Source organism: Drosophila miranda (genome assembly GCF_003369915.1).
Source record: "Drosophila miranda strain MSH22 chromosome Y unlocalized genomic scaffold, D.miranda_PacBio2.1 Contig_Y1_pilon, whole genome shotgun sequence".
NCBI classification, from domain to species: domain Eukaryota; kingdom Metazoa; phylum Arthropoda; class Insecta; order Diptera; family Drosophilidae; genus Drosophila; species Drosophila miranda.
In genome coordinates, this window is record NW_022881603.1 from 23,916,887 (window position 1) to 23,928,952 (window position 12,066).

At 43.8% G+C, this 12,066-nt stretch overlaps 1 protein-coding gene across 2 annotated transcripts in view; it reads left to right on the forward strand.

Annotated features, from left to right (window-relative positions):
* The window catches only part of LOC117190772 (GTP-binding protein RAD-like), a 50,419-nt gene extending 39,041 nt beyond the window's left edge, over positions 1 to 11,378 (forward strand). For both annotated transcript variants that reach the window (XM_033395830.1, XM_033395832.1), the window contains 5 exons: positions 3,236 to 3,556; positions 3,621 to 3,709; positions 5,973 to 6,153; positions 6,349 to 6,482; positions 10,222 to 11,378. In XM_033395830.1, the coding sequence (XP_033251721.1) occupies positions 3,236 to 3,556; positions 3,621 to 3,709; positions 5,973 to 6,153; positions 6,349 to 6,482; positions 10,222 to 10,368 (872 nt within the window). In that variant the 3' untranslated portion in view covers positions 10,369 to 11,378. The remainder of the gene's footprint in view (positions 1 to 3,235; positions 3,557 to 3,620; positions 3,710 to 5,972; positions 6,154 to 6,348; positions 6,483 to 10,221) is intronic.
* Positions 11,379 to 12,066: the final 688 nt, after the last annotated feature.

Genomic DNA, 12,066 nt, shown 5'->3' on the forward strand with positions numbered 1-12,066 from the left:
TTTCAAATACAAGCCAAATGCCTTGTAAGGGAAGCTGTCTTGTGGTTGTGTCATACCCGAGTCATATGCGCTTATTTAATTTAAGTTAAAACGGTCGAGACGAGACGGCTCTGGCCATCATCTATCAATTATGTTTACGGTTTTGGACGAGTGGTAAATGCAAAGTGGAGAAGGCCCCGTCCAACAGACGGACATTGATTCTCTTCATGTTTGGACAGGCGATACCCCGACTGGGGTACGGATATAGGGGAGTGGAGAGTGTGTGATAAATTGAAACGCCCAAGCGAGTTTCAGTCCCCGATGGCAGCCAATGAAGCAGCACGAATGAAATGTTCACTAAAAACTTCCCACCCACCAGCCACATTTGGTCCTGTGTGAGGGTTTGCCCGCAAATTGAATCATAACTGAATAATGCAGCACGGAACGGATTCAGAACCAAATGTGTCCGATGCCAATTCCCGAATGGCTTTGGCCAAATGCTCAGCATTCGATTGTGTATTTATAGAAGTGAGAGTTTTTATACCCGATACTCAAAATGAGTGTGTAACGTCCAGAAGGAATCGTTTCCGACCCCATAAAGTATATATATTCTGGATCAGCATCAATAGCCGAGTCGATTGAGCCATGTCTGTCTGTCCGTCTGTCCGTCTGTCCGTCCGTCCGTCCGTCCGTCCGTCCGTCTGTCCGTCCCCTTCAGCGCCTAGTGCTCAAAGACTATATGAGCTAGAGCAACGATGTCTTGGATCCAGACTTCTGTGATATGTCACTGCTACAAAAATATTTCAAAACTTCGACCCGCCCACTTCCGCCCCCACAATGGACGAAAATCTGTGGCATCCACATTTTTAAAGATACGATAAAACCAAAAACGCAGAACGTAGAGGATGACTATATGTTCTAGATCGTAAAATCTCAATCAGATCGTAATATTATTATAACCAGAATCAAGAAAACAATTTCATTCTTTCTCGCTCTGTCTCTCTCTAACACACAGGTTTCATGGTCGGTTTTGCCAATTGCAAAATATGAGTTCAAGGATCTCAGAACCTATAAGAGACAGAGCAACCAAATTTGGTATTTACACTCCTGTGATATCGGACCTTGACCGTTTCGTGTCCAAATTTCGCCACACCCCCTTCCGCCCCCCCAAAGGACGAAAACCTGGGGCATCCACAAATCTCAGAGACTATTAAGGCTAGAGTAACCAAATTTGGTATCCGCACTTCTGTTAGATCTCACTATAAAACGTATATCTCAGAATTTCGCCCCACCCCTTTCCGCCTCCACAAAGGGCGAAAATCTGTTTCATCCACAATATTGCAGATCCGAGAAAACTAAAAACGCAGAATCTTAGATAACGACCATATCTATCAGATTGCTGAATCTGGATCAGATAGGATCATTTTTGTAGCCAAAAGCAAGAAATCAATTTGCAGTGGCTACTCAGCGCCCGACGTCACGCTCAGACTGATTTTCTGTCTCTCTCGCACGCACTCTTTGTCGTGTCGTTTAAGATTAGCGGCGTCTACCGGAGGAGAGCCATACTGACTTAGTATCGGGTATAACTGTAGAGTTGCGGTGTCCGCACAAACTCACAACGTTCCACCTCGTTTTGTATAGACAATTTATAACCTTGAAGACGGTTAATCATACACGAGTAGGTATTGTGTGTATGCCAGCAGCATATGCTGCATATCGTGCCACACTAGCCCCACTCTAAATCAATCGACAAATAAAACATTCGATTTATTTGCATAAGCGGTCATTCATTATTTAAACAAAGTAAGTTTCCCAGGCAAAGTAGGAGGTGGAGGCGTGTGGAACCAACATCAAAGAACAAGGAGAGTACAACATTCCCATGATGGATGCTAGAAGAAACGCTGAACATTACTGCACACATTAGTCAGCTGGAATTGTTGAATTATATCTGAAATTGCAAATTAAATTACAGTCGGCTAAAAATAAATATGAACATTGCAAAAATATTTGAGCGAAAAGTAAACTGGCCGTTTGCACCTTTTCCAAACGAATTGTTTCCCTTCCCCTCCACCAAAAAATCTGTACAATATTTGGCCACCCAAAACAGTTTTATGGCTTTCCAATGATGACGGCTCGTCCAAACCGCAGAGATAGAAGCGAAAGAGAAGGGAAAATCAATTCCAAATTTCGTTCGTACGAATATGTAAATGATTTGAATCATTTTGGCAATTAATTTGGCTATTTGCACAATTAACGACCGCAGATGAGCAACGAGTGAACGCCAGCGAATAGGGAATAGTGAAAGATTTCTGATGAAGATCTATATATTTCGTGTATATACTGAAATAACGGTCGCGCAATAAGGCAGGCCATAAATCTATTTATGACATTTCAAAAGTACAATATACATTTACATAAACTGCCAGGCAAAACCGTACAGATCTGATCCGAGCAGCACAGAACAGAACAGCATACCGTATATAGATTGCTACCGATATACACATGTAGGTGGGTATCCAGTTAGCCCATTGCCGTCTGGGCTGGGGGATTATAATTGACAATGACCGCAGGTTTTTGGCTTTTGGCATTCGTTGGGTAATACCTTTCCATAGGCATTGTCTGCGAGGGCACGAACATCATATGGCTTAATGTTGAGATTACCGGGAATTTATTCGTCTGTAATGGGAAGTTGATTGAACCCAATGTACCCTTTCTCATTACACTTTTTACACATGGGGGGATACAGTACAGTGCAATGCGTAAGCGGATGTCTCGAGGCTTATCTGAACAGCTCGAACCTGTTCGTTTATGGGTTAAAGTATCCATTCGGCCTTGTTCCACACAAATTTAAATGTCTTTTTAATTGCTTTATTTTAAGGGAAATACAATTTTCGCCCGACATTTCCGATAGATATTCTTTGTATATGGTGGGCGGGGGGGGGGGGGGGTTAACATGGCCACAGATGCGAGACACAAAAGACAGATAAACTATTGTTGATGCTGCCCTTGTGGCAGGAAGCTGTAATTTCTGCCTGGGCAACGTGGCGTATGCGCAACGTGGCATTGGGTTTGCACGCGTTGCACATACGCCCTGTCGTGCGCGACTCCGGCAGGTGAACTAACAATGGCGGAATATGCATTTGGAATGCGAAATGGGTGACGTTTCGCCGCTTTTTTTTTGTCACATTTTCCTCTCGTTTCTCATTCTGATGTGCGACTCTCTGTCGTTTTCTCTTTGTCCTCTCGCCCGCATCAGGCATCATTAATCGCGGCGACTCGTTCCGACGTCGACGGTCGCGCAGTAACAGTCTGGCTCCGTCCAGCCCCATCCACGCCCGCAACGGTGTCGGCGGCCTGGGCGGCAACACGGGCGGCGGCAGCAGCCAGGGCCTGGGCTCCGGCTACAACGGCGGAGGCAGCAGCAGCAACGGATTCGGGCACGGACAGAACGCCCAGGAAAATCACCAGCCGGTGCAGTTCTATCGCGTGGAGATGCTTGGATCGGCGGGCGTGGGCAAGCAGGCCCTGGTCTCACAGTTCCGCACCTCGGACTGCATCAACGCCTACGATGGACCAGGTCAGTAGTCAGTAGGTCGATTACTCAATCGAAATCCAAGCTAAGTGAACGTTATCCCTTGCAGAGTGCGATGAGGGCGAACAGAACATCTCCATCATCTTGAATGGCACCGAGTCGGAGCTCAAGTTCCTCACTGGCAGCCCGGAAAGCAAGGTGATAGTCATTTGTCAAAAGGACAGAACACGCTCCCCACCCCCTCCAACACGCACAAAGTCAACAGCTTTGGCCATTTGTGTTTTGTAATTGTCGGTGAATATTTCACCATTAACTCGGCTCCGACCGCAAACCGAGCAGGGATGTGCCCTGTGGCCTGTGGCTAAGGCTGTCACCTCCGACGGCAAGACAAATGAGCCCGTCCGGACAGCTGAGATTTGCCCAAGAGTCGGTCCGAGAATGATTTGCCAACTGGGCGAGCATAAACTGCACAAAGTGAATTAATTAGAAATGCAAAATGCAAATTGAGTTCGTGAATTCCGTGTAGACGAGCTTACTTGCCCCCAGGCTGCAGGAGGAAATTGTTAAGCAGTTTCGACCATTATGTACTCCCTACTCCATTTCTAACAGACTTTGCCTGTTATATCGATTTGCACAAAAACATCATACCCCGGACAGCTGAGATTTGCCCAAGAGTCGGTCCGAGAATGATTTGCCAACTGGACGAGCATAAACTGAACAAAGTGAATTAATTAAAAATGCAAAATGCAAATTGAGTTCGTGAATTCCGTGTAGACGAGCTTACTTGCCCCCAGCCTGCAGGAGGAAATTGTTAAGCAGTTTCGACCATTATGTACTCCCTACTCCATTTCTAACAGACTTTGCCTGTTATATCGATTTGCACAAAAACATCATACCCTAGCACCTAGTAGGAACCCTTTCACGGAGTGCAGTTTCCGAACTGCGGCTAGTTACGGACAAGTGCAGGGAATGCTGCAGGATGGTTATTTCGTTGAAATCATTTAGGGAATTCGTTTAAGGTCCTGCCGGGCAGCACCAGCAAAGTTCTGAGCCCTTTCCAATGGCATGAAAAACAAGAAAAAGAGTCGAAAGAGCAGGCGAAATAGCAGCAAAGGGAAAAGCATAATATAAATACAATATGAGTGCGCGTCTGTGCAATCGAAATGCCAAATTGCTGGCCGAATGCCAAATGCCGACTCTGTCTGGGCTGCCGGCGGGGCGGCTAACAATATAAATGAACGCGTTGATGATAATTATAATTGCTGATGACGATTGCCACAATGATGGTGATAGTGATTGCAATGTCGAGTCGTTGACAAAAGAAAAGGAAGCGGACACAATTTATCCATTCTGGAATTCGAGAGGCCACAGTCGCCAGCGAATTAAAGGCGCCCCAAAGCCCGTGCATGGCTCCCAAAAGTTGGGTAAAAAAAAAAATAACAAATTGCTTGAGGTTTGACCTTAGACCCCACTCTTTACGGAAACATACTTCAAACGTATACGCCCCGTGGCAGACGCCAGCGGCGAGGTGCAAAATGAACAAATGTCGGATGTGCCTGGCGTGGCTTTATGAGCCACAAACGGAAGCCAGGATGTTAGGCACCAGAGCGCCAAAAAGAAAGGAAACTCGCCAGCGTCATCAGGCCACAAAATATGGAGAGCTCCAGCAAGAAATATTTTTCTATAAGAGAATGGGGTGCAGAACCATATTTATTTTTGTATTTTGACGCTGATTAAAAAGAGAGACCTAAACATATTGTAATTCGTTCTGCAAAATACATAATCATTGTTAGGGGAATTACGAGCAACTGGAGAAAGCCTTCCAAACGATCGATAAAGAGGAATACAGAAAGTGATCAGGAAGAAAGAGTACCAAGGATAAGGTACTACTACGAGAAATCTTCCTTGATTGAACATTCGATGAGACTTTCGATGCTGATTACCACATACCCTTAGGAGTACATATCAATGGGAATACCGAGGGCCTGATAAAACGGCCTGTATGGCAGCACCAACGGATCCTCCCCAAAGACAGGCCCGGAGTGTGAGCCATCTCGCTGACCCGTTAATGTATGGGTCCTGATAAAATGAACATCATTAAAAGTCTGGGCGTCTTCTTTTTTGCCCTCAGCTTGTTACAGAGATGGCAAGTGGCCATAATTTTAAGTTTTACGAGCATAAAATGCAAAAGTACGCAAACAAAAGCGAACAAGGAGCAAAAGGAGCAGCTGGTGCAGCGGCCTGCACTTGACGGGGCGCAGTTAAGAACTTTTAATTTCACTCCGGCTAACTGCAATAAAACACGGCATTAAATATTTTCAGCAGTCACGACAGGAATGGAAAGGCACCACAGCACGGCAGGGCAGGGCAGAGAAGGGCAGGGAGGGCTCTTAGAATGTTGTAAACTTGTTGAGTGCTGTGTTTTAATTTGGATTCACTGTCTTCTCCATTCGCTTTGCAGGACGAACTGGAAGAGGCGGATGCGTTTCTAGTGGTCTACTCTTTGATTGACAAGGAGTCCTTCACGAGGGCTAAGCAGATTCTATCGCGACTGCAGGACATGGACCTGCACCGCCACCGCCCCATCATTCTGGTGGCCAACAAAATTGATTTGGCCCGCTCACGCGCCGTCTCTGCGCAGGGTAAGTAGCAATTAGTCAGCCAGTGGCACCGGCCAAGGGCCAGGGGCCACGGACCACGGACCACGGATCACAGCGATAGCGATTGCCATTGCATTCATTTGCATCGTCAATTAAGTGGCGTGACCGGGCATCATGGTTATGCATGGAGTGGCTCCTTTATGTCCTCATCCATGTCCTTGATTTGTGTGTTTGCAGATGGCAAATGTCTGGCCTGTACGTTCGGAGCCAAGTTTATCGAGGTCTCGGCGGGCATCAATCACAATTGCGACGAGCTGCTGGCCGGGGCCCTCACCCAGATACGCCTCAAGAAGGACCAGAATATGCTGCAGGTATGTGTGGAAGGAGAATCTCTGCTTAGCGTCCCCCTCCCCCCACAAACCCCCCATTGATGGATAGAACTAGCTATATAGATCCAGTATCGGTTGCAGTAAAAGTTAGCTGGTTGGTTGTTCATCTGCTCCACCGACTACTTCTCTCCCCAACTATCCTCTCTAAGAGTTTGTTCTATGTAATACTTTGTATCTGTATGTAATCTATGTCCATCAACGATCGCTTTCGCAGCTGAATCCGAAAAAGTCAAAAGACAAATCTAAAATAAAAGACGAGGGGGAACGTTGTGAGTTGCTGCGGACACCGCAACTCTACAGTTATACCCGATACTAAGCCAGTATGGCTCTCCTCCGGCAGACGCCGCTAATATTAAACGACACGACAAAGAGTGCGTGCGAGAGAGACAGAAAATCAGTCTGAGCGTGACGTCGGGCGCTGCGTAGCCACTGCAAATTGATTTGTTCCTATTGGCTATAAAAATGATCTGATCTGATCCAGATTCAGCAATCTGATAGACATGGTCATTATCTATGATTCTGCGTTTTTAGTTTTCTCGAATGTGCAATATTGTGGATGCAACAGATTTTCGTCCTTTGTGTAGGCGGAAGGGGGTGGGGCGAAATTTTGAGATCCACGTTTTATAGTAAGATCTAACAGGAGTGCGCATACCAAATTTGGTTACTCTAGCCTTAATAGTCTCTGAGATTTTTGAATATCACCAGATTTTCGTCCTTTGCGGGGGCGGAAGGGGGTGTGGCGAAATTTTGAAACAAACTCGTCTCGGTCCGATACATTAGGAGTGTGGATACCAAAGTTGGTTGCTCTAGCTTTTGTAGTCTCTGAGATCTAGGCGCTAATGTTTTACTCTAAGCAAAGCCGGCTATGCTACGTGTGTGTTAGAGAGAGACAGGGCGAGAAAAAATGAAATTGTTTTCTTGATGCTGGCTATAATAATAAAACGATCATATTCAAATTCTGCAGTCTTAAAGATATGGTCATTCTCTACAATTCTACGTTTTTGGTTTTCTCATATCTTTAAAACTGTGGATGCCACAGATTTTCGTCCTTTGTGGGGGCGGAAGTGGGCGAGGCGAAGTTTTGAAATATTTTTGTAGCAGTGACATATCACAGAAGTCTGGGTCCAAAACATTGTTGCTCTAGCTCTTATAGTCTTTGAGCACTAGGCGCTGAAGGGGACGGACAGAAGGACAGACAGACAGGGCTCAATCGACTCGGCTATTGATGCTGATCAAGAATATATATACTTTATGGGGTCGGAAACGATTCCTTCTGGACGTTACACACATCCACTTTTACCACAAATCTAATATACCCCAATACTCATTTTGAGTATCGGGTATAAAAAGACGCCATTTCTCCAGCCATAAGGAAAGAGGACGCCATTGGCGGCAGCAAAGGGGAGATTGGGAGAGACTGGAAAAGACAGAGAAAACATTAAGCCCCATAATCTGCCCTTGAGCTCGGTTTTGTGCAACGATTTGGAAAATCTTTTACAAAAATAAATTCCACAACAGATTTGCCACGTTCTGGCTGTCTCCTCCAACCCCTGGCTCCACCTTCCTTATGGCAAGCATATTATCATCGATTTATTGAACATTAGATAGACAAACAAAGTCCAGGGGATCTTTTCAGCACGCAAAATGAATATTTTTTCATATTAATTAAATTAAATTATGGCAAACTTATGGAAAATCTAAGACACTTGTCGAGTGATTTTCCCCAAAGATCAACTAAAATCCTATAAAATATATATAGTATATGTTGATTGTTGATCTGCCCCAACAAGCGGATTTCATCATGGGTCCACACATATTTAAAAACATTTTCTCTATACAAATTCCTGAGACGCTGAGTGTCGTTTGTCTGAGAAAAATGCTAGATAATTTATTAAATCATTTGAATTTGTTTTCATTCGAGAACAGAAAAGAGAAAAAAACGAGGGGGAACGTTGTGAGTTGCTGCGTACACCGCAACTCTACAGTTATACCCGATACTAAGTCAGTATGGCTCTCCTCCGGCAGACGCCGCTAATATTAAACGACACGACAAAGAGTGCGTGCGAGAGAGACAGAAAATCAGTCTGAGCGTGACGTCGGGCGCTGCGTAGCCACTGCAAATTGATTTGTTCCTATTGGCTATAAAAATGATCTGATCTGATCCAGATTCAGCAATCTGATAGACATGGTCATTATCTATGATTCTGCGTTTTTAGTTTTCTCGAATGTGCAATATTGTGGATGCAACAGATTTTCGTCCTTTGTGTGAGCGGAAGGGGGTGGGGCGAAATTTTGAGATACACGTTTTATAGTAAGATCTAACAGAAGGGCGGATACCAAATTTGGTTACTCTAGCCTTAATAGTCTCTGAGATTTTTTAATATCCCCAAATTTTCGTCCTTTGCGGGGGCGGAAGGCGGTGTGGCGAATTTTTATATTAGGAGTGTGGATACCAAATTTGGTTGCTCTAGCTTTTGTAGTCTCTGAGATCTAGGCGCTAATGTTTTACTCTAAGCAAAGCCGCCTATGCTACGTGTGTGTTAGAGAGAGACAGGGCGAGAAAAAATGAAATTTTTTTCTTGATGCTGGCTATAATAATAATACGATCCGATTCAGACTCCGCAGTCTTAAAGATATGGTCATTCTCTACAGTTCTACGTTTTTGGTTTTGTCATATCTTTAAAATTGTGGATGCCACAGATTTTCGTCCTTTGTGGGGGCGGAAGTGGGCGGGGCGAAGTTTTGAAATATTTTTGTAGCAGTGACATATCACAGAAGTCTGGATCCAAAACATCGTTCATTTAGCTCTTATAATCTTTGAGCACTAGGCGCTGAAGGGGAAGGACAGACGGACAGACGGACGGACGGACAGACGGACAGACAGACATGGCTCAATCGTCTCGGCTATTGATGCTGATCAAGAATATATATACTTTATGGGGTCGGAAACGATTCCTTCTGGACGTTACACACATCCACTTTTACCACAAATCTAATCTATAATAAATATACCCCAATACTCATTTTGAGTATCGGGTATAATAACAAGACCGTAGAGACTCTAGAAACTGATAAATTTCTGACTGATCTTAATGCTGACGATGGGGTAAGTAAAACAGAAGCTCCTCCTCCTCCGATCAGTTTCCCCCGTTTCAAGTCCAACTTCTGCCCCAACAAAACGCAATCAATGTCCTTCCACCCAACTCCTATTCTTCCCCCCATTTCAAGTAGAGCATGATATACATAGTATCTAGGTTGAAAACTCCCTGTGTCTATGTTTGTTTATGTGTGTATATATGAATATCATTTCCTGCCCGTTCCTGATCTCTTGCCAAGAGCCACAAACAGCAGACAAGTTTTGTAAATTTGCCAACAAGGAAATGTGTCAAGTGTAAAACCTACGAGTATTCGGAGACAACCTAGACCACTGACAAACTGGTGTGCTCTTGGGTTTGTTTGTTTGTTTTTTTGTAATATTTTATCTTGTGCCCTGAACCAAACCCCTGGCCAGCCAGAGTCCACACAAAGCACATGAAAAATGCAAAATTCAATTGGCGCTCGAAAAGGAATAACTCTGCAATGGCTGCCAAACCAAAAACCTTTGAATTGAGTGGCAAGAAAATGTAAAATATGTTCAGAAAAAGTCCCCTTGCTTGCCACTCCCCTTCCCTTCTTAGTAATAAAGTTGAAATTGTATAACTAACATTTAATCGACTTACAGGGCCAACGGGACGGCAGCTCTCCGGCACAATGGTACAAGAGCCGCAGCGTGATGCTGGCCAGCATGAAGGCCCGACAGATGCTCACCTGGATACTGGGCAAGGAGGACTCGAAGTTCAAGCACTGCGAGAATCTGCAAGTGCTGTAAGCCCGAGGGAAAACCAACAAAGATAAATGTTAGTCTATGTGTTAGCTGTATCGATATATGAATATGTGTATAATCCAAGCCCAAAGCAGAAGGCTTATCATCCAATATGTAAACAGGTTTCGATAGTTCGAAGCAGGCAAATCACCCTCTCTGTCCCGCCCCCTGCCTCTGACCAGATATAAGCCACAATTCGCATTAGCAATTTACAATTTCCGATGCATAACCTAAGCCTGATAATCAAATAATTAAATCAAATTTAATGCTAATCAAAATCAAAAGACCGGCATTGGAGACAGAAGATTAACCAAAGCAACTTAATGGAACCAAGCGAAGCAGCAACAAAAAACAACAAAATACTTACTACTTACACACTATATGTACTTAACTAGCAACTTTAGTAACTTTTCTAAGCTTTGAGCATCTTAGAGGGGATATTTTTCAGAGCTGACTAGCAGAGATGTACTATTTACAAGGAGTACGTGAATACGATGAGAGAAAAGTGCTCTGCAAACCAAAATTTAAATAGCTATGAATGTTAGGCGAATGCTTTCTATAGGATTTGAGTGTCTACTTTTTAAGGGGAGTCTTACAGGGTCGCAATGAGCGCTTGAAATGATTATAAATATAATAATAACCATTTATGGGTGTCCATCATATATAGATATAGAATTCAATATTCTTTGTGTCTTCCTTAGTCAAATATTTGTGTGTCTGTAAGTATCTATGTGTTAGGGATTCAAATATGTATGTATGTATATCCTCCTTGAAAATGCATTGCAATGTATGGAATTTGAATGTCATCCCCTGAGACAGTAAATCTTGTAAATGTGCTCGATGTGGAAGCATGGAGAAAAAAAACTACAATAATAATATTACCATTACATAATGGAAGCTAAAGAGATCTGTGTGTGTGTAAATATGCTTAATCACGTGTGGATATTGGCATAGGTTCTACCATGTATAAAGTATAAACTATAATAAAGAAATATTTAAATGTTTAACAATATAAATTACCTAACTCTTTTATTATACCCGATACTCAAAATGAGTATTGGGGTATATTAGATTTGTGGTAAAAGTGGATGTGTGTAACGTCCAGAAGGAATCGTTTCCGACCCCATAAAGTATATATATTCTTGATCAGCATCAATAGCCGAGGCGATTGAGCCATGTCTGTCTGTCCGTCTGTCCGTCCGTCCGTCTGTCCGTCCCCTTCAGCGCCTAGTGCTCAAAGACTATAAGAGCTAGAGCAACGATGTTTTGGATCCAGACTTCTGTGATATGTCACTGCTACAAAAATATTTCAAAACTTCGCCCCGCCCACTTCCGCCCCCACAAAGGACGAAAATCTGTGGCATCCACATTTTTAAAGATACGATAAAACCAAAAACGCAGAATCGTAGAGGATGATTATATGTTCTAGAGTGTAAAATCTGAACCAGATCGTATAATTATTATAGCCAGAATCAAGAAAACAATTTCATTCTTTCTCGCTCTGTCTCTCTCTAACACACAGGTTTCATGGTCGGTTTTGCCAATTGCAAAATATGAGTTCAAGGATCTCAGAACCTATAAGAGCCAGAGCAACCAAATTTGGTATCCACACTCCTGTGATATCGGACCTTGACCGTTTCGTGTCCAACTTTCGCCACACCCCTTTCCGCCCCCGCAAAGGACGAAAATCTGGGGCATCCACAA